The sequence below is a fragment of the Electrona antarctica genome (genome assembly GCF_951216825.1).
Source record: "Electrona antarctica genome assembly, chromosome: 16".
Classification (NCBI taxonomy): Eukaryota; Metazoa; Chordata; class Actinopteri; order Myctophiformes; family Myctophidae; genus Electrona; species Electrona antarctica.
The window spans coordinates 34,799,099-34,827,055 of record NC_136797.1 but is presented as its reverse complement, the minus strand read 5'-3'; the positions used below and the strand labels follow the sequence as shown (position 1 = coordinate 34,827,055).

The 27,957-nt window shown below is 39.1% G+C and overlaps 2 protein-coding genes across 4 annotated transcripts; one reads left to right on the top strand and one right to left on the bottom strand.

Annotated features, from left to right (window-relative positions):
• Positions 1 to 14: 14 nt before the first annotated feature.
• Positions 15 to 11,956, bottom strand: wdr70 (WD repeat domain 70). Of its 2 annotated transcripts, none has more exons than XM_079523771.1 (18): positions 11,802 to 11,956; positions 9,741 to 9,803; positions 9,532 to 9,615; positions 9,328 to 9,415; positions 8,974 to 9,208; positions 8,812 to 8,871; positions 8,468 to 8,601; positions 7,842 to 7,995; positions 5,249 to 5,325; positions 4,486 to 4,660; positions 4,088 to 4,187; positions 3,474 to 3,558; positions 3,214 to 3,352; positions 2,226 to 2,326; positions 2,041 to 2,120; positions 1,783 to 1,899; positions 1,110 to 1,272; positions 15 to 494 (listed from the first exon to the last, which is right to left on the bottom strand). In XM_079523771.1, the coding sequence occupies exons 1-18, from the start codon at positions 11,830 to 11,832 to the stop codon at positions 407 to 409; spliced, it is 1,974 nt and encodes a 657-aa protein (XP_079379897.1). In that variant the 5' UTR covers positions 11,833 to 11,956; the 3' UTR covers positions 15 to 406. The 2 variants fall into 2 exon arrangements, with proteins under 2 accessions (XP_079379897.1, XP_079379896.1); XM_079523770.1 differs by having other exon boundaries at positions 9,328 to 9,418; positions 11,802 to 11,955.
• Positions 11,957 to 15,885: 3,929 nt separating this feature from the next.
• On the top strand, positions 15,886 to 27,380 carry prodha (proline dehydrogenase (oxidase) 1a). Of its 2 annotated transcripts, XM_079524142.1 has the most exons (15): positions 15,886 to 16,310; positions 16,738 to 16,946; positions 18,942 to 18,976; positions 19,091 to 19,132; positions 19,887 to 20,036; positions 20,622 to 20,686; positions 20,829 to 20,945; positions 21,169 to 21,248; positions 21,506 to 21,587; positions 21,805 to 21,897; positions 23,009 to 23,155; positions 24,154 to 24,329; positions 24,591 to 24,689; positions 25,713 to 25,801; positions 26,713 to 27,380. In XM_079524142.1, the coding sequence occupies exons 1-15, from the start codon at positions 15,960 to 15,962 to the stop codon at positions 26,901 to 26,903; spliced, it is 1,926 nt and encodes a 641-aa protein (XP_079380268.1). In that variant the 5' UTR covers positions 15,886 to 15,959; the 3' UTR covers positions 26,904 to 27,380. The 2 variants fall into 2 exon arrangements, with proteins under 2 accessions (XP_079380268.1, XP_079380269.1); XM_079524143.1 differs by lacking the exon at positions 19,091 to 19,132.
• Positions 27,381 to 27,957: the final 577 nt, after the last annotated feature.

Below are 27,957 nucleotides of genomic sequence, written 5' to 3'. Positions count from 1 at the left end.
AGACAACAGCCAGATTCAATGCATCAGACTCGTGTGTCTTTATTTACATGTCAGGGGACTATACAGTAATAGATAGTATGCAAGAGAAAACATCCAAACTCAGTCAAATTCACTGCAAATCCAATCAAAGGTGAGTCAAGGATGCAAAACTGTACACATAAAAAAACTGTACATAGTAATCTAAAAATAAAGGCGGGGGGGGGGGGGGGACTGTAATTTTTTATATTCTGAAGGTTTTGACATTTCCATGTCACATCTGCTCCATGCTATATACAAGGGCCTGTGGTAAATGACTGCATCTGGGATCATATTTGAGGCATCAACCATTTCAGGATCCATGGGAGAAAACATGACAAATGATTAAAACAAAGATTTAGGATAAAAGTTAAAACCAAAAATGTGTATTTTAGATCTTGCGTTTCTTCCACTCTGGTGCCTTGTCTTCTTCCTCCTCTTCCACAGGTTCTTCCTCAAAAATAGACACTGGCTGTGTCCTGATGGGAGATACAGAAATAGGTGTATATTTAATCAAGATTATTCGTTTCTTTTCTTTTTGAGGGGCACTAGCCCCTCCTATGTCGAGCTTTGAGGGTTTGTGTAAACACAATGCCATTGAATGCCCAGCTTTAACTGTTTAAACACAAACATTGAAGACAAAAGTGAGGACGCAGATGGTGATTGGCCACAATAAGATGTTGTATGATGAACACCCCTCACTTTACATGGGTGTGATTTGTTGACTTGTTTATCTTATTTCTTACTACTGTTGAATCTCTCTGCTGTGTTTCATGCTTATTGAGGTGCTGCTATGCACCACCAAGTCCACCATGACAACTAATTTCCCTCAGAATCAATAAAGGTCTACCCATCTAAATGTAGTTATTGTGCAGCACAAATAAGAGTTCTGATTGAATTGGGTTTATCAAAGAATGAAATGCATGTTGTAAACATACAGTAGATGGCGCACAGTTTTACAAGACAACTGAGACATACTGTAGGTGGAACATAGTTTATGTGAGTGACGGTGAAACAAAATTGGATGCAGTCAATTTACCGGACACAGTAAATTGGATACTTCTATCACTAAGAGTACAGTAATCAGGTCCTACTTTGTGTATGCTGGTGCAACCCAGTAAGGGTTCTCCTCTGCCTCTTTGGCGTGGCGTAGGATGGCTTCCCTAGGATTGCTGTCATCCGTTTTATCAAGAGCAATACTCTTTACAATGTGTGAAGACAGAGTGCCACCATGAGCTGCCACTCGACCACCCCGACCTGTTGGGGCACAAGAACACTGGATTAGATTAAAAGACAAAGTCACTTTAACCCATTTAGACCTGAGGACGCATCTGTGTCATATTATAGCTTTTAACCCATTTTGGGCGGGAACCCCTTTTGGTGTTTTAACTAAGCATTATGTTATACTTTAGCTATTGAAAAATAGCAGATCTACAAGTTGTAGGTCTGCTATTTTTGAAAAATCGTAAAAATGCGGCACAAATCTTTGAATATATATTCTTTCAGAGCGAACGTTTTTTTTATTTCGACGTCTGAATGGGTTAAGTAAGCATGCATCATTCTTTCACCTTTAGTAAGCATGCATCACTCTTTCACTTCGAGTGAGCATAATAACTTTCGCTTTGAGTAACCCCCCTCTATTTCTGATTAAAAACAGTGAATTTCATTGAAAGGTGACAAGTTTGCATGTCTGTAGTTTCTACAGTTAGTCTTCAACTGCAGCAGTACATAATAGGCAGTGGCTGTAGTGATTGTTTTATACATTACCGGGTCCAGACACAGGGGGTTCAGGCTTGTGAGACTTCATAGGGTCAAGTCTATCCTTCTCAAGTTGTTTTCTGGTGCTGCGCTGACGGGCCTCTCTGAACATAGGCAGAGCATGTGCTGGACACATGAAATACAGAGACACATTAACCATTTAATCTCTAGTCTTTACTTTGTAGAGCAAATAGCAAAAATAGCTGAGTCTAATGTAGATCTGCTATTTTCAAAATATAATACACACACACACCCTTACTAACTTACGTGTGATAATGTAATCTTGTGTCAATGTCTCTGCTTGTCTCTCCTTCCTCTTGCTCTTCACAACACACAACTTTGCCCCTCTGCAAAGGAAAAGGTCAGTTTAAAATGCTGCTATTTCCTATTTCAGACAGTTATCCAAGACACTAAAGATAATATACTGTATGATGCCGTGTACATGTATTTACCTGTGGCTTTTGTCCTTGTCATAGTAAACTTTAGCCAGTCCATTCCCAGTGCCTACCATGATCTGGTTCAGCTTTGGATGCCACAAACAGCGGACAGCACTCTGGAATACACACAATGAGACAGCTAACCATGAGTTACAGTTAATATGGTAACTGTTGCTCTGGGCGGACTATAGAAAAACATATAGTTCCCCATGGAGGAACTAATGAACAAAGTGTATTATTCTATGATTGACAGCATAATGTCTGGACCCCAGGAAGACTAGCTGACTGCCATGGCATCAGCTAATGGGGATCCTTTTCAAATAAACAAATCGGAGCAAATGTCTTGCAGTGTGTAGTAGCCCTTAACTGACTCCACAAAATCATCACATACTTAAGAATTTGGTAAACCTAGGCTAAACTAGTACTTGTCCACAAAACTACAGAAGGCATCCAGGAAAGCTTGAACAACAAAAAAGGTGAAGTAAGATTACTTACTTACAGTACTTGCGTACTACTGGGTAGTAAGATGGTAAGCACCTTTTTAGAGGTTCTAGTTGTAACTTCTATAATTACAGAACCAGCAATCAAGTAACAGGGGTGACTGGTATGTCATCATTATGAAAGACTAATATGAAGGGTTAGTGGTGGCTTTGTATGATCTTTCCCAATGATAAAATCATTCAGTTATTTTGAACTGAAACAAAGTTGGTTATTGTAATTAATGTGCTGTATCAAGGATTTTGTAGCCTGACAGCAGCATGCTAAGAAGATACGCTAGTAGACAGATTTATAAAAAATAAATATTGCACCAAACATTTAAAACAGGTTTTCTTTTTCTTTTTTTGTAGTTGTTTTAACTCACTTTGCTGTAGAGATGTTACACTTACAGATTGGATTATTTTGTTTGATTATATGGTTTCCAGGCCACAGTGTGCCTCCTCTACATGTTTGGACCCATTTTGTTATGTGCCAGTTGTGAAAAGGATGTTGAGGGACTACTCACAGCATTGGTGACTTCCATTTCGTAGACATTTTTGAAGGAGACACGGTCAAAGAAAACCAGTTTCCCACTGCCTTCATCCTTTTTTACAGAGGTTCCTGTTACTATCAGCTTGTCATCTGGGCTAAAGCAACAGTCAGTCCTGATGGTGACATATATACACTTAGTTACTTATTGATATTTCACACTGCATTGCAGCACAGCATATAAAGTAGATGCACAACAGCAAAAAATAAAGTAAACTGTCTGAATGTTTCACTTACATAGGGAAGTAGTTAGTCAGCCCAGTAGCTACATTCAGAGGTGACTTGAACTTGCGTATGTCCCAGATCTTCAGTGTGTCGTCACCTGGCGCACACACACACAGAGTAGATAATAAATAATAGATTAATTGGGACAAAGAGAATACTGAGACCTACTGCAGTGAAGAATGTATCAAATTACACATAATGAAAACATTTCCACACATTTAGATCAATTGGAGACTTGATTTTATTAAAGATATTGAGTGAAAGTTAGTTACACTCAATGATTCTGCTCAATATCTATAGCAGCGGTTTTCAAACTTTTCAAAAACACCAATGGCAATGGGCAAGTCAAAATCTCATGGAACACCTTTATTTATACCGAAGATTGTCTATCTACAAGCTCTCAACGCATCGCGATGTGACACATGGGAAATATTTTCAAACATGAAATAAATAAAACATTGTACTCTCTTCTAGAATGACATGCTGCCACCTCGATATATTCTCTTTGGGTCAAAGATGAGTCGTTTCACCACTTGGCGGTGAGCATAACAGGATTTACTTCAACGAACAGAGACACCGCAGACACTTTATTCTTATAAGCTTTGTAGGGATAAGGTTTTTCTTACCTCCACGTGAGGCCAGAATGGTACCATCATATGAGAAGGTGAGGCATGATATATCTGTTCCCGGAGCATGAGCCTGACGACAATGAAACTTAGAGTGGACCTGAAGACACAAAGATTGACATCATGAAGTCAAAAATACAAAAGGCCTAGACTGAGAAAGCAAGCAGATGACCAGATTACAGATTACACTTTACCACTGAATTTGAGAAAATTAAATTGACTATAATCTTCTAAGTATTTGACATAAAATGTACCCCTTCATAAATCCTTCTATTTCATCATCTATAGACCTGCATAATGTTACTTTCTTGCATTCCACAGTATCAGAGAGGAGCACAGACAAACTGACCTAAAGCTGCTGATTCTGCATCATAGGCCCATAAGACAAACATACTCACGGTCATGTTTCTATCCCATATCTGGATGCTTCCATCTTGGCAGCCTGCAGCAATGAGCTTGCCATCACGGCTGTAAGTACAACATGTGGGGACGACCTTCTTTCCCTGGAAAGAGCGGGGTTTAAACACCGACTTGTGATGCTTTTCTGAGCTGAGGTCCCATGTGCGCACAGTGCTATGGACAGAGGAGGAACATTTATTATTATTGCACTGTTTTTTGTTAACCCTGTTTTTAACCTTCTATGATAGATTATATGTTTTTAACCATGTAGCACTCTGGGATTCCTTGTGAATGAAAAGTGCAATATAAATAAAATTCATTATTATTATTATTATTATTATTATTATTAAGTCTTCAGTATCATGATTCATGAATAAACAAGAACTACTACAGTTATCACAGACAGAATTGCATGCAATATGTCCAAATAATTTGCATATGATGGAGCTATATGTTGCAGGTTACAGATACGCATCCTCTTTTAGTTCCGCTTTAAATAACTTTCCTTTCAATGTCATTAATGTACATTCTTTTTTCATTGACGTTATGCCTCAAAGTGGGAACATTTGATGTGCTCTTTTGTTTCTTGTCTTTTGTATTCGGGTCTGTACCCTTTACATTTTTTAAATTCTTTTACAATACTGTATTTGTATTCTTAGAGGCACTTTGGATTGCCACAGTGTATGAAATGTGCTGTATTTGTATCAGAATAGTACATAACGTCAAAAACGTCCCGTCTTCTGCTACATAAATAATACTCACCCATCATTAGAACAGGTCATAAACTCTTCTTTAATTTTTGGGTGCCAGGAGCCATCATTGAGCATAGCCACGTGACCCTGAACAAAAGTAGAGAATTAAAGTAAAAACATATAGGAAAAGCCTGTAAGACATTTTGAGAATCAAGTTGAATATGTTTAAAACAAAACACAGCCCAGACTAAGGTGGTCTTTACACGAGAACGGTGTTCATAGGAAACAGCAAAATAAAGTATCGTTTGCTTTAGACAAGAACAGCGTTTTGGGGAGGTGAAAACGCAGTTTCTTCCAGTCTCCATGTAAACAGGCAAAACGGCGAATCCGCAAAACTTATGACATCATGGCTCACGTTGGCTCACAATGCATATGTTTATTAGTTCCTACAATGAACAAGCCTCCCTCCTAACAAGCGCAGCTCATCAGCGATGGTGAATATAAAACCATGATGTAAATGAAATGCCTTGTGATAGGTGGCAGCAGCGTTTATGTAGCCTAATGTATTGTAAAATATATAACCATCCCATTCCCATGCCTGCATGCTCTGGGTTTCCTGTCTGTTACTCGATGCGTTAGTAGAAAGCAGGCAGCGAGCGACGGCCACAACCCTGTCGTGGTCTTGAAGCGTCATTCAAAACCCTGATAGGGTTGTGTGAAGGGGGAGCTACGTGGTTCTTCTTCTTATACGTGGATGACTGGTCTATTTGGCAGCCCTTTACCGCCACCTAGCGACATTATAGCGTTTTCATAAAGTGTGCGTTCTCGTGTAAAGGGTCAATAAAAAATGAGAACGCAACGGGACTTTGCCGTTTTATCTGGAGATGGTCGCCGTCTAAAAGAGGCCTAAGACCTTTAAATCATTAATAGAAGGAAGAGTGTCCAATCAAGCTGATTTCCATTGTGTTTTTCATCATTAATGTAATGCTGTGCTAGATGAACAGATTCATGAAGTAGAATGTCGGGAATTAAAGACAAAAAAATTACAATATTCAGACCATATGATTTGTAAAACGTTGAGAAAGGTGAAACCTCAACCTTGCATCGGTAGAACCCGTCCTAGACAGGAATATAAATTGGTGTAAGAGAATATTGAAATTATGACCGATCTCCGATTATTTGTAGGGTCATATCTGCCGATACCGAAGATTACTTTATTATATTATATTGAGCTCATTAATGTCTTTTTATTTTTTGTGAAAGAGGGTGCTGTTTTTCCTTTATATTTTAACAATGGGTTTCGCAGATTGGCCCCTGGCTGTCAGCCCATCGGATCTCCTGCTCAACTCTACTGATTTTATAGAATGGAACTTTCAGGGAAGGCAATAATAATTGTTGCAGCCCTATTAGACCCTTTCCACACGAGAACGGCTTGGGCTGTTACCCACATAAGTTTGTAGCCGGCATCAAAGTTTCGAGTGTCCACATTGCAGTTATGTTAATTATGCATGTCGTCCAGACGAGAGCGGCGGGGCACTCCGGACACCCAGAGAAAGCTGTAGTAGTATATTATGCACGGCCTGTAAAATGCATGTGTGGCATAATCTTTCCGTAGACTACTGGGCATAATCAACTGTAGCTGATGTTTTTCTTTTTCATTACAATTGTAATGATTTTACATAGGCCTACTAATATTCTCATAACTACCCTCTTCTGCCAGAAGTAGGCTACAAAGTATACATAAGCATGAGATTCATAGTTTGCAGATCTTAAAACTCACAACGATGCATTGTGAACTTATGAGTTTGACTTTGGAGATTGAATATATTCGGTGCACCGCTGAACGTCAGATAATTGCTCATTAATAGATTGATTCCAACTGCTGCCTTGTGCATGAAAGCAGCGCTAAACATTTTGCCTAATCTGCAGCTAGTTAACAAGAGAAATTGCACATAGGCTACTATACAAATTACAAAAGTATAAAAAGAGGAATTAGAAACAGTGAAAACAGGCCATTTATAGAGGTATATGAGTTACACAAAGGCTTTGCCGTGACATTTTGGCTGCTTGCTTGCAAAGAATATAATTTAGAGAGCAAGTTGAAGCATGGATAGCACCTTCAGAATGTTTAATTTCCACCCAAGAAGACGAAGCACTTTGACGAGGTCCATGCGTGCTGAGACCTGCCTGTGAGAGGGACGGACAGACAGCGGTGGCTGCGTGCTGCCTATCTTAGATATATAGCCTATATACTAATCTATTCTACACTACACCATTAAAGTAACAATGTAAATCATGCTGCATTTTCGGAGAAGAGATTTATAGACATTATGTGTAAATATAAAATAGCTGTGATACTGGAGGTGCAAAGCCTGGTGCCGGGAGGTTAGTTTGGAGGGGGCGAGGGGACTATGGCGTCACCGTTTCAGCAAATAGGTGGCATTTGCTGTACACACGACAAAGTAGCGTCTCCGAAGTTTGCCACTCTGGGAGCCGGTTTCAAAGAGAACCCCCAAAACGCTGTCTCCGTGTGGCAGAAAGGGCAGATCGGCCAAGTACTTGTGCGGGTAACGCAGAACACGTCCTCGTATAGACAGCATCTTAAATTCCACGAGATGCAAGCATGACAGACCTCTCCAGTCAGTAGTACTAATTTGACATACCTTTGTGTTGACCATATCGACAATGTACTGGTCTCCCTTCACACACTCCATGACATTAAATCCATCACGGTCCAGAACTTTGGCCTGGGCATTGCCGGACACCACTAAGATGACATCACCAGTGATGCTGTACTCTAGAGACCTGATCTGATGGCTGATAGGACATATATAACACACATACAGAAGATGTTAAAAGTGCCGTTAAGTGTCTTTGTGTGTCGTTAACAGTTTTCAAAAACAAAACAGTGTGCTGCCTGTGTGGAAGTAGCACAGCATTGTTCTATTATTCAAATAGTTTTTTTGTGAGCAGTACAATTACTTCCTCCAGACAAACGCGATTATGCGATCGCATAACTCAATGCATTATTATTATTGCCAAATTGTGCAGATTATGCAGGGGTCAATTTTTTTCTTTTTTTATATTCACCATAATAATCACATATTTCTGCGCGAAACATGAGAATGAATATGTATTATTACTTGGTTCCAGCTGTCAGAATAATTGCTCTGACTTTTCATTCTCACCTAAAACAAATTGTATTTGTAACTGAATATACATTTACTTATAGTACAGTAGTAATGCATTAATTTGACAAATAACACATTCATTTTCAGTAGGAACTCACCATTCACACGGTGTTAGGGATCTAAAGGCCTGAAGGGATTGGTCCATCCCAGCAAAGTCCCAGAGCCGGACACTGTAATCAAATCCTCCACTCACCAAACGAGCTCCAGAGGGATCCAAGGCTAGGGCCGATACCTAGGGAGGCAATGACTTCATTCACTAAGCAGAGACAGGTCTGTTTGTGGGATCAGGTTTATCATAGTGACAGTGGCCCTATAACAGCTGGAAAGAAGACAAAAAGACTAGCAAACTTTTACAAAAAGTAAAAGGTTTTTTACTTGTAGGTTTCCTAAAAAAAGCTAATAAATAATTGTCCTATTGAAAAGATGAAGTATATATTCTTACCGTTTTGTTGCCGTGCTGTAGGGTGATTTCATGGGTGTTGGGAATCTTTTTTATCGGATCCTAAGAGAAATAATAATAGGGGGCACAGACATAAATATCTAAGCTGGGACTGACTCGTGCATGATATCATGAGGATCAATTTCCAGTGAGTTCAAGACTTACATCATCTTCATCCTGCCCATCATCGTCATCGTCATCATCATCATCATCATCATCATCATCCTCCTGAGCTGTGCGGCCCATGTAACCTGGCGGTAGAGGTGGACCAACTAGCTCGTCATCATCGTCTTGAAGTGTGAGTTGGAGGGGCACTGGGGGTCCAATAAGCTCTGACTCCGAGTCTGAGTCTGAATCACTGTCGCTGCTGCTACTGCTCTTACTCCTACTTTCTGGATTTCTGTAGGAAAACACAAGTCAGGAAATAACATACAGTGACCCCTAAAGTCAAGCCAAAATTAAACAGGAACTCCATTCAAATAGATGGCTCAAATCAGGAGCCACTGTCACTGAAACTACCTGGACACAGTAGCTGGCACTTTGTTTCTCTGCACAACAGCTGAAGGCCTGGCGGGTGAGTCCATACCATCATCTTCCTTCTGCCTCTCTTCTGGGGAAGGAAACATTTGGCATTAGAGCCTTTGGCTGATTGGCATGGCTCAAACTATATTATGGTTGTATCAGTTCCTCCCCCCCCCCCCCCCCCCGCTGTGTTGAACAAACCTAATACACGACTACTCCTCTCAATGGCTGTTCTCCTTGTAGTTTCAAATATAGCATCCACGTCAAATGTACGGGCCTTCTTCCCTGAAAGAGGAAAAAAGTAGCATGAGACAGCACTTTCTTAGATGAAATTGAGTAATCTTTGAAGATTAAATTAAATGAGCATGTCAAGATGTTGTCAGTTCTTGCTGTGTAAATGGTGGTCATACCAAATCCAGAGAAGCCCATCAAAGCTGCCATGTCCGCAGACTCCGCATCACTGGCATCGGACACTGCAAAAAGAAAAAAAGGAACCGTTAAGGAATTCTCAAAATAGGGCTGGCTGGGAGTGGGCTATTAACCAAAACTATACCAAAACCAATATTTAGAACCAATAAACAACTTATAACTGAATAATCGAGAAGAACATTTAATAGTTTTTTTTCCCATTTCATTTCATTTCATATGAACTACTCAACATGGGGGGGGGGTTGTATAATTATAGACTTGTTGTAAAATCTATTAGTCCGATTAAGCACTTAATCTGTATTATAATATACTTTGTTATACTGTGGATCTGGTATTTTTCATTCATAAATCGTAACTTTAAATAAACGTGATATTGATATCTCTCAGCCCTATCTCAAAATGTAGGTAGGAAGGGACCCAAACGGGCTGCAACGATTCATCGATTAATCGTAATCGATTATTCAATTAGTTAGTCAACTAATTTAGTAATCGATTAATCGAATCAGCAACTAATCACTAGTTTTCTGCAATTTATCATAGGTGATTTCCCACTTAACCATAGTTTTCAAGTGTTAAGTGTAACTAAACTAAAGGAGGAGTGATCCATCTCTCTTCCCTTACAATCTGATGATAGTTGTACAGTAGCGACTGCAAAGCAAAATATGACATAACGATTATAGTATCAAGAACAAGAACAAAACATATGGCTTGAATATTTATTTTTAAATTACCTATTTGAGTTCAGGAGAGTACTGTCTCCTTCTAGACTGACACAGCTATTCTTTAATCAAATGTATGCAGTCAGAATAAGCCTAAAGACACCATGAGTTGCTTTAATTAATTTTAATTTGTTGTCTTTTATTTGAATAGCGGCCTAATCAGCAGCTAATCAAATTCATTTTTGAATGAATTATATTTTAATAACCTAAAATATATTTTTAAGGTGATAGCTAAATAAGTGTCATAATCCGATTAATCGTTTAAATAATCGGCAGATGAATCGATTATGAAAATAATCGTTAGTTGCAGCCCTAGATCCAAGACAAGAGATGTGAATTGTGTGACCTGATTGTCTGAGAGGGAGGAAGCACAGGTCATGGTGCATCATTCATAATGCTCAGTTAGATTAACAGTCTAGTCTAATGAAGCTTTGAAAGTTCATTAACAGGAAAGGAATCACAGGATGAAATCCTACAGAAGCTGGCCATGCTTCTGTATTATGTATGTATAGTTACAGCATTACTTTCAGATATGTTTAAACAAAGTGTACACTGTGAAAAGGGTCTACATTGACTATTCTAGAATAAAGGAACCTAGTTGTACATTATCATGTCTCAATTCTTTGGAAGCAAAGTAGCCAAAAGGCAGAAACTGTTAGCGCACTCTTAGTTGGTTGATTGCTTGATTGAATACTTTATTGTCAGAAATGTAATCAGTACAGTTAAACACACGTCCAATGGGATCACCAAAAAAAAGTCCTTGCTGTCTTGTTTCCATTCAGGTCCTGGGTATTCAATTCATAATCATGACATGAAAAATAACAAAATTCAAATCATAATCATGATAATTTAATCATAAATGGTAAAAATAGCAAAAATATGTACAGGTTGGGGAACAAAGAAGGGGTGGGGGTAGTCACTAGACTTAAGTTAGGGGGGATCATTTGTTCATTTCCTCTCCCTTTGGCATGCTGAAAGGTGGATTTTCAGGCCTGTTTTAAAGGACACCATGGATTTGCCTTTTTTGAGGGAGTCAGGGCATTCCACACTTGGGTGGCAGTGCTATTAGTAGAAGCCTAATATTGTAATGAACTAGCTAGCAGCGATGTATGTATTTTGCATTTCTCTTCGTTTCAGTTTCGGCTACCGTTAGCATAGCAAATGCTAGCTCTGGTCCATAGCCCAGCTGCCGTTGCGACGGCAGTAGAGGTTAGAGCTATGGACCAGAGCTAAGAAAATGCCGTCTTTAATGGCCAACATCGGTGGTATGTAACATAAAAAATGAGAGACACCGAAACACTAAATAATATAAAAATAACTTACTGCTTCCCATTTGTTTATTGTTCCCCGCCATGATTATTTCCCGGCATACACCTCGCCAGTCGCAACGTGTGCTTCCTCTACGTGTGCTTAGACGGTTGGAATCTAATGTAAAAGCCGTTGCCGCCACCTACTGTTACTGGAGTGTCAGGACCATTGAGATGGTTGGAAACTTGATCACACCGCCGGCTGCCGGCTGGGTCACCTGTCCTGACCATACTCTATGGTCCTGACTCCTGACTGACTCCTGATGATGTTGCGACACCCGAAACACCGATGACCTTAGTAAGTTAGGATACATCACTGAGGATACAGGTGCATCCATGCGATGCATCCATGGCATCCTTATACTTCCTTAATGTCAATGAAGTCCCCACCCACAACACCAGTCAAATCACACGTTATCAAGACACTGCATGTAGAGTAAAGGACTGACAGATCCCAACCAGAGCAAGCAATTCTGCGACAGTGGTAACGAAAAACTCCCCCTTTAAGAAACGTCAAGCAGAACTGCAGAACCCTAGACTCTGGCGGCCATCTGCCTCGAACGTGTCGGGGGAGAGAAATAGAGAGAAAAATAGAGAGAGGAGAGACAAAGAGGAGATAGTAAAATACATGCAAGCCTGTACAATATTTTTGGGTCCGTTTCCCAAAAATATGAACCCCGAAGGCAAATCGTGTTAATTTATATTATGTTTTCTAGGAGTATTAAGGTCTGCTGAATCCAAATCTGCTGTAGGCCTATGTATAACTCAAAAATGGCCAAGCCCTCAAAATGGACCATTTAAAGATGGTGGCCACCACTGTGCTGAAACATAATAAAACTATATATGTTTGACTAAATAAGGTAGAAAATAGACTGAAATGTCATTTTTTATGTTTTCATATATGGGGAATACATTGACATATTCATATTTAAGATCAATTGTGAAGGAGCCACTTTTATATCATTTATATTGTGAAAATTGGCCTCTTTAGTAATTAATAATTAATAACTTGTATTTGCATGCAGCAGACACATGGACTTAGTCCAAGTCATCCTCAGTGTTCTGGTAGGTGTTGCCAAGTTTCTTGCAACTGCATGCTTCAATGCACTCCATGTGTCCTTTCCTGCAGCCGCAGCGTTGACTGAGACACCCCTTTGTGCAACTGCATGACGTGATCTCCCTGCATGCTTTTGGCATTGGTTGCAGGGAAAGCAGCCGTGGCACCAACTGACCATTCAGGACTCAGTTAAAGATCTATAAGGGTCCATTTGGTTACTCTCTATCATTTAGCTGGGGACCTGTGGTCCCCGGACCACTGGTTGAAAACTATCGCTATAGTGTATCCTGAAGTACTAGAATAGGCTGAGACCAAGTCTCACACAGGAAGAGTTTGAGTTAATTGTTTTTTAATGCAGCATCAAGAAATGTGTCTGACAGAGTGGTAACCAATTCCCCCCCCCCCCCCCCCCCCCCCACACACACACACACTTTGACACTTTGCACCCCATCCTACTGACAGGAAATATGCTGAGCTGTGTATCGGACGGTTATTCTCTTGAAACCACATGGTTTCATGGAAATCATAAACCTACATTTCTTATCTCTTTATACACAATTAACAGTAAGGGGAGTAAATTATGCCACTCAGTCACACATCATTATGATGTATCAGATCTAATTGTGAAAGTACAACAGAGGTTAACGTTATGCGTTGTGTGTGTGTGTGTGTGTGTGTGTGTGTGTGTGTGTGTGTGTGTGTGTGTGTGTGTGTGTGTGTGTGTGTGTGTGTGTGTGTGTGTGTGTGTGTGTGTGTGGAGAGAGAATGTAATGCACAATCTCTGTAAAGCGCCTTGGATAAAGGCGCTAAATGCACCATTTACCATTTCAACAACGAGTCAATTCAAAGTTCTTTACATTAAGCATGATCACATTGAGAGGCAGAACACTAGACACATTATAAAAGGACATTTTAGTACTGTTTAAAACATAAGAAAAGGAAAAAACATATATTAAAAGACAAAATAAGGGGGGAATACAATTACAGTGCAGAATAAAATTTCCAATAAAACTCAGTAAAGGTTAACGGCAGACAGAAAGGTCTTCAGCAGCATTGCATCTACCTGTTATTACATAAAAGATAACAAACACTTTCAGTTTCATGATGTGGTGTCCTGAGTCTCCTGACCTCCCACCTCTCTCTGTATCACTCTGAACTGATAGCAGGGTGAAACCTTATCGATATATTGTTTTATCATTTTAATCACATGAATGAAAAGCAGTTGTATTAGTTTCATTTTTACACAGTAAGTATAAGGTAAATAAGGTCAAAGTTGATCCCAATGTCCCTTTGTAAGTTATCTAAAGTGATAAGCTCTCTCTCTGTGTGTGTGTGTGTGTGTGTGTGTGTGTGTGTGTGTGTGTGTGTGTGTGTGTGTGTGTGTGTGTGTGTGTGTGTGTGTGTGTGTGTGTGTGTGTGTGTGTGTGTGTGTGTGTGTGTAATTGTATTGTTTCTCTTTTCTGCAGCTGAGCAGCCTTTCTGTGAGGTTCAGCTCCTTCTGAGAGAAGCAGCAAGGTGTTAAGGTTTCCACACACCGGGCGAGTATTATGGAGTTGGTTACCTTTATATACACACATTTATGTATACAATAATTGGGATCATATAAGTTATCGGATAATGTTGAAAAATATTCACCAATAAATGACAATTTTAACAACATATATGAGTTTTACGCAATTTACTCACACTTTATTTGAAATCTGAATATTTAATTTGATTCCCCATATATGAAAACCTAAAAAAAAATAAGTTTCTATACCTTTTTTGGTCAAAAAGGTGCAATGTAATATATTTCAGTATAGTGGTGGCCGCCATCTTTAAATGGTCAATTTTGATGGCATATGGATGAGCAAATCGGCTATTTTCGACCCACACAAAGATTAAATTCCCATTGACAATCAATGGAGAATTTATGTCATATACTGGTAGGCCTATACGAGCAAATCGGCTTATAGTGTCTATTTTTGTCCTACACAGACATTAAATTCCCATTGACAATGAATGGACAATTTTACGTAGTGTCTGAGCAAATCGACTTAGTGTCTATTTTTGGGGCGCCTAAATGGTTTAATGTTAATTAAGGGAAAATGTAGGCCTACGTCATGTTGTCCCTCATTGTCATATTGTCTCTTTATTGTTAATGGCATTTAATGTTTGTGTTGGCACCGTTTGTTTTACATCACCATTAATCACCTAATCAACATGAGTTAGACGTTAATATATTAGCGCCCCTCACTTCACACGGGTGTGATTTTTACATAAACTTAAATTGCCAATGAATGGACAATTTTACGTCATAGTGTCTGAGCAAATCGGCTTTATTAGTGTCTATTTTACGTCATGATGATGTAGAGTGCCCCTCACTTCACACGGGTGTGATTTTTTACAGTTTATCAGGGGAGAGCGGAGAGCGCGAACGCAGTCCCCCACTGTACCAGAAATTATGCAGTCAAGATTCCCACATTGGGGAATTTGCAAGTAGGCCTATCAGATCGGCCGGAGTAGGCCTAGGCTACAATGGCAAAGCCCAAGCCTCAACCTGGGTGAACCTGCACTCACTTTTCACTTTTTGGATAACGAGATCAGATATCGTATAGTCTTTCATATACAAAAATCCATAAATCTGATATTTCTGAATATTAAAATCAAATCAAATTTATACTACCTCTTTTATAAACACAATTATGTGCAAATTAATATTTTTGGACATAAAACCAAGAAGAGAAGAAGAAAAAAAACATTATATCCTACTGGTCATTTATTTTAGACATTGTCAGTGGCATAATAACATATATTTCAAGTCCTATAACATAACAGCTTTGCATCCAAGTTCATTTCCTCTCTCTGTCTATATGAATGGGTCTTCTAATAGGGCAGGATATCATTCATTGGTGTTTTGTTGTGCTGCGTCAGAGTTTTGGGCTGTCACAGCCTGCAGCCATTACAAAAAAAAGAAAGAAAAAAACTTGTGGGTGGGTCGCTACCACCAACCTTATAAATAGGCTACATGAGTCAACATTCACCATTCACATCCTCAGTTTCCTCCAGGCTGTGTACAACTCGATCTCAACGCATTAACGCAATATATATTAATTTAAAAACTCTATATATAAGCTAATGTCGTACACTAAATTAGCACCAGCCCTTTTTAGGGCGACCTCGGGCAATATTAGGAGAATTTGGATTTTGCCTGCAAGTTTTCGTTCAACAGCCGCATCCACCAAGAGCCAAGAAGTTGGAGAGAAAGAGCATGCGGTGGTGGATGGGTGCACGCTGGTGAAAGCTGTCCAGGTTGAACTTATCAGTCCAAGCAAACATGCTAAAGACGTCGTCGCGGCTAAGAAGGTTGAAATTGACTTCGACAACACTGAAGAAGCGTACAGAAGCAAGAATAACTTGGAGCTGTTGAGAAGTCTCCTGGTGTTCAAGCTTTGTACAATCGACGTGCTAGTAGACAAGAACAAGGAGGTAGGCGTAGGCTACTATTTGCTCGCTGATGTAGCCTATATGGCTTATGCTTCACCAAGGATAGGTTACACATTATTTGGTAATATAATATAACATCATATTCATATGAATGTAATAATAATAATAATTAACACTAATAATAATAATAGCCTAATAATAATAACAAAAACTTTGTTTAAAGCACCTTTCAAAACAGTGTTACAAAGAAAACAACAAAAGAAAACAACACACAAACGAAAACAATGCAGATAAATTAGTAGGCCTATAGTCCTATATACTTTCATATTGGTGAAATACCAGATAGGTTAGAATTAGAATCAGGAGGAATGGGCATTAAAAGCTAATCTATAGAAGTGAATAACAAGTAAGCAACTGACAAAAATGAATGATGTATTTATCTAATATTTTCATTTTATTTTATTACCAGTTAATAGACCTCAGCAGGAAGGTCTTTGGGAAGTGGCTGTTTGAGAAGATGATGAAGATGACTTTCTATGGACAATTCGTGGCAGGGGAAGACCATAACTCCATCAAACCCCTGATCCACAAGAACCAGGCCTTTGGAGTCGGGGCGGTGTTGGACTACAGCGTAGAAGAGGACCTCACACATGAGGAGGCAGCGGACAAGGAGATGGAGTGAGTCTTTTTTTTCATCATCCCATATTTGAGTATAGGCTATAGTCTGCTGAAAGTGATCACAGGCAAATCTATCTATAAATGCACCAAGTCTCTGTACATGTGTACGTGTACGTACGTCTGTAATCCACGTAACTCCAGAACCGTTCGCCCCACCGACTTCGACTCTGGTCCTGCCTAGGCTCTGAGTCTGGACAGATCTCCATATGGAGCTAGCCTGTTCTGACATCACAAATGTTGTTCTGACATCAGCATATAGACTCCATATTTGGCCATGCCTGACAAATAACTTACTGTATATGGAGATAAAAGAGACAGACAATAACTGGGTGGTAGGTTGGACATTCATTTCCAACTTGCTTCGTTCCAAGTAGGCCAGTGCCCAACGACCACCGCTCTAGTACTTTATAAAGAGTCACATCTAAACTATAGGCTTTTAAATATGTCCATATAGAACACATTAATAATACAAGAGCCATTTGAGCCTCCTTATTGTCTATATGATGTCACTACAGGGCAATGCCAATTTATCAATCAAGGCCTAGGTTGCCATAGTTACAGGGACAGTATTTAACCCTGTCCCTAATGAATTGCAGGTGTTGCTGATATGAGGCAAACAGTTTTCCGACTGTGCAGACAGGGACTGTTGCATTCATCACGTTTGACTGTTTGTTATTTATGTAATTTGCATTCAAAGTATAGGATTCTGGGCAGTAAATAAATATAATTTAATATCCACTCAACGAAAGTTCTGGACATCAGTTCTTTCAGTTTCAGCACACGTCTAAACTTCATCCTCAACCATCAACAGCCAGCACCTAATATAGGGATTTAGGCACTACAAGCATTAACAACTACTTAGACTCACTTTCAAGTGATTACCTAAAAAAACATTAGACATGCATAAGTTATTTCCAGATAGTTCAAATGTAGTCAATTGCAATATTACGCAAAGTTTAACCAAAACATTGCATAATATACACGTGACTATAATATACTGTATGCAAGCTTATAAGCCTGTTATAACAATGAGCTAGATCATAGATGTAAGGTATTGTTTCCCTGTACAGGGCAAGCCCTTCAGGACAAACATTAGAGAGAACAATTTGGCCTTTAAGAACAATTGGTTGTTGTTGATTTTATGATATCATTCTCTTTCATTTGCTCTGACATAATTGTAAACACAAGCTCACTTTTACACTCCAACATGCAGAGGCAAAGCAGTGACTGCTCTCCATTGGTCTGCTTGGATAGACCCCCTCTTCTGATTTGCTACGAAATAGGAGCTGGTTATTCAAGGACTAGAGTCACATGTGCCGGTGCATGCTAGTTCTTTTGAGCAAAGTGACGCACACTGAATAAACACAGCATTGCATTTGCCAAAATCTTATCACATCTTATTCACACATTCAAGCTGATTCATCTGATTCCTGACTGAGATTAAAAACGTTATTGAATCATGCAGGTATAATATTTAAATGCAATAATGATACATATACTGTACATGCACATCAATCAAAGCCAGAATGATTATTCCCATTGTGGTCCCTTGGTGCATTAGTGTGATGTGTGTGTGTGTGTGTGTGTGTGTGTGTGTGTGTGTGTGTGTGTGTGTGTGTGTGTGTGTGTGTGTGTGTGTGTGTGCACGACTCCCACAAGTCACGACACATGCATGAGCGATTTAGCATGCACGCTATTTGGTAAAAACACTGTCTACTATTGCTGTAGGCTACCAACCAGTTATGCACCTTTTCTCTACAGTCAGTGTTTGTGCAACAATATGTTTATAGAAATTAGGCCTACTGAATAGAATTTGCATCACTTTAGCAAGTTAAAAATTACAGGATGTTTGCATAGATGCAATGTGACCATTGACGTCCAATATCCTATTATTTGTTCTTGTGATGTAGTTGGATAACTTTTTTTATATATATAATTTTTTTTCACAGTGGTAATAAAATAAAATAAAATAATCTCATATTCCCTCTCTTTCAGTTCATGCGTGTCCCAAGCAGAGAAAGAGGGTCCAGGTATGTGTTCCTCAGGAGAAAATAATATTTATATTATTAATTGCTGCTTAGTTGCCTTCTTTTGAAATCAGTCTGACTCATTTTTAACAAAATAATTTGTTTAATTTGTTGCAGTCACTGCCACTGAATGCTTCATAGAAATGGAGCTTGATGACAGTAAATCATACTCGGATACAATATTGTGGTGATTTGTAATTATTTGGAAGTGGGAGCAAAATCAATTTCGGTGATTACCTAATATATGCATGGGAGAACAGCACTGCAGGGTTACTAATATGGTTGGGTTACTCCAGCAAGGCCTAAATAGCAACCTGTCACATTTCCAACTCTCCACATTGATCACAGTCATGTGCGTGCAAGTTGACTTTGGATAGTTATTTCTGGATCTAAATAGGCTGGTGTAACCAGATCAACATGTGGTTACAGGACAGTAAGTTCACTTGCATGTTGGGTTATTAATATATGTCTCTTCATTGTGATCTAACCTGGTGTGTCCTTGTTCCTTGTAGATACTGTATGTATTAAATATCAGTTAAATTGGGTTACATTTTATTCTTTGATACATTATTCTTAGTAGTAGTATTAGTACTGTAGTAATAGATGTTAGTAGTAATTATAGTAGTAGTAGTAGTAGTAGTAGTAGTAGTAGTAGTAATACCTACTGGTGGTGGTGGTGGTGGTGGTGATGATGGTGGTGGTGGTAGTACTTTTGAAGAAAGGTTCCCATTAGAACGCATTTATTACAAGTAAGGTTTTGAAAGTTCCTCATATGACCTGTAGTGACATTTCAATCTAAACAATTTTCATTTATTTTTATATGGGTTCTTCAGATCTTTCCTATTAGTGGCTTGGGTGCTTGAGAAAATTGCTGCTAAGATAGGCAGCTAATATTGTTATCCTTTGACTGCAGACGTAGGACATCGTGAGAAGAAGTACAAGGCTCATCGTCAGTTTGGGGACAGACGTGACGGTGTGACCAGTGCTCGCACCTACTTCTATGCAGATGAGGCCAAGTGTGACAACCAAATGGAGACCTTCATAAACTGCATTAAAGCTTCAGGTTTGTCCATTTACAGTTTGTACACTGACCATTTACTAATTTCTCTTAACCATATCGGTCCCTATAGATGGGTTTCTTGTGTACAAACATTGAGACTGCATGCGCAGGTGCCGGTTTCATGTAATCAATTCCAAACAGATCTCAGATTTCAAGAGTGGAGATCACAGTAAACATCCACCCTAAACCTTCTTCTTCCACACTGGGAGGAACACAGCATCTGAAAGTTTGATGAAATGCATTTTTACAGCGATCGGTTTCTTTTGCCCCCGACCTGCGTGCCCATACAGGTTCTTATCGGTGTGACGTTGTCTGGAAATGTGTATATTCTGGGGCAAACATTTGCCAATCATCGCTTATCTACTTACTCACACAGTACAACGCAACCCATTGTAAGCTTGTAGATCAACTCTTTTTGGCAAAGAGATTTGATGTTGAGGAGAAAATGAGCCAACCTAGTATAGAGCCTAGGTATATATGGTTTTCGGGTTAGTCTGATGCAATGTTTTATTGGTGATTCTGTCTTTTGTGTGTATAGCAGTTCTGGACAATATATACCCGTTTCATATACTTGTTTTCACGTTTCAGGAGGAAGCTCTGTAGATGGATTTTCTGCTATTAAGATGACTGCTCTTGGCCGACCACAGTTCCTGGTTTGTTTACATTATTCTCATTCTTGAAGTTCTTCAAATAAATCAGTGACTTGGATTTAACCTTGAAAGTTTCAACACAGAGAGCTTTACAGCCACAAAGACAGCACTTTAACTTATCTACTGATTTGTTGCTCCTGAACAGCTTGAGTTCTCAGAAGTATTGGTGAAATGGAGACAGTTCTTCAACCTTCTTGCAGCACAACAGGGAAAATCTGGAATGACTGCTTTGGAACAAAAACTTGAACTTGAGCAACTGAAGGTACATTTTTTCCTGAAGCAAAGATAATGTTCATTATGGTCATGAAACTGATGCATACACCAATTCCTTACACAGACATGCATGATAAATTTAGGTGAAGAGAAAAAACCAAACACACCATTATTACTGGCTGGCTATTGACTTACGATATTTCCTTTTGAACTTTGCCACCTAATACAGGTCTAGTATTAAAAAGTAATATCACTGTAATATTTCCATCCAGGAAAGTTTGGCTAAATTGGGTGTTGGAAAAAAGGATGCCATTGATAATTGGTTTACTGGAGAAAAACTGGGATCTTCAGGGTAAGATATTAAGTTCATTCTACCATATAAGTGATTTTGAATCTTTACATTTTGCTAATTAGTTTTATGCCTTCCACTTAATGTACGTAATACATTATACCAAATGCATAATACGTTTTTAATAGTCTAGTATATTACATTTCTGTCATTCTGTACACTCTAGACTGTAATAAAAACATTTTTTATCATCCCAGATAAAATTTAACCTGCAACCATCACACCATTTGCTGTGATTATCTGCTCCCTTTTCACCCTAGGACAATTGATCTACTTGACTGGAACAGCTTAATTAATGACACAACAAACATATCCAGTTTGCTGATGGTCCCAAACCTAGAGGTGAGGTTTCCAAACATGAATATGTACATTCACACAACCAGACAGCAGACAGTCATTCAGGGTATTGAATGGACAGGTTACTTAATTTATTTTTTAGTTTATACATCTACATGTTCAAAGATGCAATTGTTACAATATTTAAATACACCCTGGATATCAATAAAGTGTAATCTAATCTAATTTGACGATTGATTTGTTTTCTGTGTTGGGTGGGTAGACTGGCCAACTGGAACCGCTGCTGAAAACGTTTACAGCTGAGGAGGAAAGGCAGATGAAGAGAATGCTACAAAGAGTTGATGTTCTTGCCAAGGTACAGTAAATCCATAGATAGTATGTCGCTTCATCTGCACATAATATCTGTGTTCTGAGTGGATGTGCACATGACACAAACAATTAGACCCTAACCCTCGACCGATATATCGTTACTGGAGAAAAATCGGCGTATTCTGCGAATTTTGGACGATTTATTATTTATTTATTGGGTGGAATGTTCACCTGTCTGCTCTGCACTGCTCACGGCTATTTGTGCACTGGTATGTAAACAGATGAGTTTGTGGGGAAAAAAACAACAACCAGGGCAGTTCTGCCGGTTGTTTTCAGTTGTGTGTTATTGTGTCATATGATGAATACAGTGGATAAGGATGCCAATTTTAGTTACCAAGGTTATAGTGTGGCCCAAAATAAGCAAACTACTTAACATAGTGTCCTAGCAATACGCTGTGGATTTTCTAGCATGGCTTCCAACCGCTGGGTTCTGTGAATTTGTTTTGTCACTGGCTATGGATTATCATGGTCATTGTAAAATATGTTACAGTACCATTACTGCTGTTAGCCCACAGCTCATTAGGACCTACTTAGGCTACAACATCCATTTCTCCAGCTACTTCCAAAAGGGAGCTAAATGCTAGTAGTACATTGGAATGTAATATCGAGACTACAATATCCTCTGCTCACTTGTGTTTTATTTCTACAATTGAAAGATTTCGTGAACCTGTCTAAAGCTGTACACTACATTGTGTGACTGAATAGACAGAATATATATCCATATTATGGATACATTTTAATTTAATTGTGAAGTGTATTGGATATCGATACCAAAAATCTCATATCGGTTGGGCCCTACAAACAATCCTTATCAAATTCTATTTTGGTGTCAATTAGTCTCACAACATAATGTTGTGAGACTGTAGTGAGACTAACAATAAACTTCACACGTGTGTGTGTGTGTGTGTGTGTGTGTGTGTGTGTGTGTGTGTGTGTGTGTGTGTGTGTGTGTGTGTGTGTGTGTGTGTGTGTGTGTGTGTGTGTGTGTGTGTGTGTGTACGCACGCACGCACGCACGCACAAGCAAGCAAGCAAACTAGAATGAAATGGATTTACTGATAACAACATGACGTTAAATACACCATGTGTATGTTCCAGCATGCTTTGGAAAATGGAGTAAGGCTGATGGTGGATGCTGAGCAGACATATTTCCAGCCTGCTATCAGCAGACTGACCCTGGAAATGCAAAGGAGATTCAACAGAGAGAAGTCTGTTATTTTCAACACATACCAGTGTTATCTCAAGGTGAGGGGGATGGGGGGGGGGGACACATTTTGCCATGTAATCACCTGGCATTTTACAGAATGGAATTGTTGATTATTTACTTCTTAGTAACATTTGAAAGATTAGGAGGTTAAAAGTAAGCCAATCACGGGCAACAGGCATTCTGATTGGCCAGTATGAGATGATGCATGATGATGTACGATGATAAGAGTGCGCCCCTCCCTTCACACGGGTGTGATTCTTTAATGTATAATTTATAATTTTGCTTTTAGTAACTTGCCTAAAATAGAGTTGCCAAATATGGAGGAGAAATATGAATTGAAACGCACTGTAGTGATTTTCTTAAAACATATTTTGTGAGTTGACATAGTCAACTGCCTCGTCAGAGAAACAAGTACAAGTACTTCTTGATAATATAACAGATAATAATGGATGAAGATAATCCACTTCATGTTCACAAATATTCATATAAGCGTTAGCATTAACAATTTTCATCTTGGCATCATGAAAATCTGAGCTTTTAGAAGATGTTTTCGATATTTCTGCTATTCGTTGTACAACAAAGTATATAGTGCTTAAGTGGTTAATGGTGAGTTAAACTATGTACAGGGAGTACATCAGTTAAAATGACATGAGTCAACATCTCAGTTTTCTGTGCATGCTTTGTAAATGTCCTCCACTCTTTATTTGTCTTTGTTTTTTTACATATACATTACTTTCAGGTTTGTCCATGGTTGTATATACTGTAAATTAAGACCTGAGACTGATGCTACAAATGCCTTCTAAATCAGTAGTTCTCACAATTTCAAGATTTTTCAAAAATGTTCATTAATAGCAGATGTACAAGCTCATAGCGCGGCATGAAGTGGCACGCTACAAGCTTGTATATCTGCAAATTTTGAATAGCCAACGCGAAAATGACACAGGTTCTTTCCCGGTTTTAATGGTCATGTTACAACTTATTCATATTAGTAACAACACTTTTGTGGTTATTGTGTCATTTTCTATGATCTCTTTAGGATGCATATGACAATGTAACTGTGGATCTTGAGCTGTCAAAACGGGAGAATTGGTACTTTGGTGCCAAACTGGTCCGTGGAGCCTACATGTACCAAGAGAGGGACCGTGCTAAACAGATTGGCTATGAAGACCCAATTAACCCAGACTATGAGGCTACTAACAGAATGTACCACAAGTAAGCAATTCTTTATTTTCTCTTTGTTATTACTGTTGTTATTGCTGCTACAATGTTGACGAACCAAAACCAAATCATTTTGCTCTTGTGTTCATACAAGATGTAACAATAACAATCGTGAATCTTGGTTCTTGAACCTTAAATATATCATCGTACGATGAAGCAAAATTGGTGAAAATAGCCGATCTACAAGCTAATCACAAAGCATTGTGAGCTTGTAGAGTTTTGGAATGTCTTATCTCATCTGATTTTCTTGTTAAGGTGTTTGGAGTATGTGCTGGAGGAGATCGACATCCACAGAAAGGCCAATATCATGGTAGCGTCCCACAATGAAGACACAGTGAAGTTTACCCTGGAGAAGTAAGCCTGTCCTCTGACATTTTTCTTTTTGTTCCTGTTCAACTTTCCTTTAGGAGATGTTACGATTAAAAGGTTCTATTAACACAATCAGCGTCGGGATTTCTTTGAAAATAGCAGCTCGGGGTGCCGCGCATACAGAGGCGTATCTACAATAAGGCGAGGGCAGGCGTCCGCCTGTCCAAATCCATTTCTGGCCTTGCCAAAAACAAGACCTGAGAACTATTAATGGTCAGCTGATTGGCCGTTGCGGTAGAGCGCAACCCTCAATCACCCATTGGAATGTAAATGCATGCCTTTCAGCCTTTGTATCCTACTCGTCTGGCAGGTATATCTCTTTGAAAACCTTTAGTGCTACGATTGTGCGCGGGGAGACGACAATTAACACTTATCTTGCCTGTCCAAAACGTAATTCCTGGATACGCCACTGCGCGCATATATGGCAGCTTTTACTCTGAAAGCCCCCCCCTTCCGTTCCGTACAAAAAACGGGGAAAATAATGTTGCTTGCTTACCCCGCAATGATTAAGATAAAGTTGCTCGATAATCCCTCGCGTTCATATTTTAAACGAGAGGCATGTTGAAGTCAGAAATGAAGAGCTTAGTATATCCATCTGGTCAAAACCACGGAGAGCTCCCTAGATTAGGAGATACGAGCCTTTCTTTCTGAGCGGTAAACAGGGAAGTGAACGGCAGCGCGCATGCACGAACAGCAAGGAGTATGGTGCAGAAGGAGAGGCCAACCCCCCCAAAAAAGAAAAAAAACAGAATATTTTTCTCTCGTTTGATATCAATGAAAATGTGCTAGGATATGTGTACACGTCCTCGCAATCCATCGGTTGGATTAGCTAGGACGGCTCAACACGTCCTACGGTCTAACTGGGTTAAAATTCTCAGTGTTAATGTATCTATGTGTGCGAGCGTGTACACGTGTACAGTAAAAATGAACAGATGTTAGTTAGTTCAACACAGATGATATTTCTGTGTATATTTTGTTTGAATTATGCCTGTTCTTCTGTCCCATCAGGATGAATGAGATGGGGCTGCTACCCACTGAGAACAAGGTTTACTTTGGACAGCTGCTTGGCATGTGTGACCAGATCAGTTTCCCGCTAGGTATGTTGTTGCTCACTGCTCAAATAGTGACGTTAAATATTGTGTTATGTAATCAGATGTTTACTGTACTGTACAGTACATCACTTAGTCACGTGACATTTTGGCCAACGAAAATGCAGACCCTGCAGACAGAGTCAGCTAGCTTACAAAGGTCATGCTGTCTTTACTATACCCAGATATGCTCTTACCAATCTATATTCACTATATTGTCGTTGTAACCTTGGGGTTTCAGACTTTAGTCTTTAGCAGTTTTACACAATGTATACTGGAATATCTTAGTACTTATCACCCTGTGATATTAACCCATTTAGGCCTGACATCGAAATAAAAAAAACGTTCGCTCTGAAATAATATATATTCAAAGATTTGTGCCGCATTTTTACGATTTTTCAAAAATAGCAGACCTACAAGCTCGTAGTGCGCCACTCTGTGGCGCGCTATGAGCTTGTAGATCTGCTATTTTTCAATAGCTAAAGTATAACATAATGCTTAGTTAAAACTCCAAAAGGGGTTCCCGCCCAAAATGGGCTAAATTGATTATTTGTACATTAAGCGGTTAGCTCATCAGAAATATTAAGCTGATGTTTACAAAGGTTTACAGATATACTGTTTCGATGTTTTCAAATATTTATTGTTTAAATATTTGAAATCAATACACGTACACTTACACACAACTTTGCTTCTGTGACACGGGATCAGAAATGTAAAAGACAATAACTTCCTGCACGATTGCCTCTGCAATGAATTGATTAAAAACAGATTGAAAGTTTCAGTGCGAAACGTCCAACTGTTTTGAATAAATTCAATGCAGAGGCAATTGGTGCGTGCAGGAATTCATTTTGTTATTACAGCCTATGGCTAACCATGATCTTTTCCATGTTTGTCTTCTTTTCTCCATGATGTGAGAACAGGTCAGGCAGGCTTCCCTGTGTATAAGTATGTTCCATACGGCCCAGTCGACGAGGTTATTCCATACCTTTCTCGCCGTGCTCAAGAAAACCGTGGCTTCATGAAAGGCTCCCAGAGAGAGCGCAGCTTGTTGTGGAAGGAGCTGAAGCGTAGGCTACTCTCCGGTCAGGTTGTTTATAAACCTGTCTACTGATTTGCTACCATGTCCATACTCTGTCTACTTCATGTAAAACATTCCACCACATTTCATTTTGCTGTGTACAGTGCTTTTAGTTTAAGTTAAAAGAAACGATTGAAAAACAGATAACAGAATAACCTTGTGCAACGAAAGTGTGACATTTCTTGAAGAAATTGCATTTATTACATGTTTATGTCTAAAATGGAGTTGCTGTAATGGAGCTGCTAACTTAAGCAATGCAAACTGAAAGTGCCTTGTAATTACTTTGCTTTATTATTATTAGTTTAAACTTGGAACAATTTTGTTACACACTTAACAGAATGTTGTAGGCTACTGTACATATTTAGATTGTCGTCAGCTTATTTAAAAGCTTCTGTAAAATATTTGTGTTATTGTGTAGAAGAAGTTTTATTGTAAATGATGTACTTTGTCATCAAGGAATGTACTGTATATATTGTGTGACAAATATAAACCTTTTTTTTATGTAAATGAAAGCTTCTATCTTATTGTGAGTTACAGAGGACAGCAAGGTTGTATCACTGTCATGCTGCCTCTTAGCTGCCTCTTAGACTGTGAAATGTCTCTCAGCAATGCACTGCACTGCACTCACTCTAGGCCAAGTACAGTATGTAAACGAAATGTAAACAATGGCTCAGCTTATATCCAAAGCCTCTGCCTGTCTAGCCCCTAGTTATGGAATGTGTTTTTTGGCTTGCAAGACCATATGGCCTCACCTTAGAGGGCCTCACTCACAGTTGGTAGAGATTGTTATGTAATGGGCAGCTTAAAAAGCAAACTTATGTAACGAATTCTCAGAAACAGTTAACATATGGTGAATCAGTTTAATTGATGCTAGAAGAATCATCCAGCCTTTTGAAAGAAGTCTATTAAAATCAATATACACTTACTTACTGTTTTGAAACAAATTTTTAACAAAAGTATGTGTACCAATTATTGGCAGCTATGATTGACTCAACAAAATATGACTATGTCAGTCATGTAGACTACAACTTATTGTGCTATCATACCAGCACATATTCAGTGCCAGTGTGAGTGAGTGATACATTAT

Bases quoted from the DNA above. Each gene is read 5' to 3' on its own strand.
- wdr70 (XM_079523770.1), bottom strand. From the start codon at position 11,832: ATGGCGGGGAACAATAAACAAATGGGAAGCA. The intron at 9,209-9,327 runs GTAGTTTCAGTG...GTTTTCCTACAG, and splicing joins GTGCCAGCTACTGTGTCCAG to AAATCCAGAAAGTAGGAGTA. The intron at 2,121-2,225 runs GTAAATACATGT...TTTCCTTTGCAG, and splicing joins GACAAGGACAAAAGCCACAG to AGGGGCAAAGTTGTGTGTTG.
- prodha (XM_079524142.1), top strand. From the start codon at position 15,960: ATGTCGTACACTAAATTAGCACCAGCCCTTTTTAGGGCGACCTCGGGC. The intron at 16,311-16,737 runs GTAGGCGTAGGC...TTTTATTACCAG, and splicing joins TAGTAGACAAGAACAAGGAG to TTAATAGACCTCAGCAGGAA. The intron at 24,690-25,712 runs GTAAGCCTGTCC...CTGTCCCATCAG, and splicing joins GTGAAGTTTACCCTGGAGAA to GATGAATGAGATGGGGCTGC.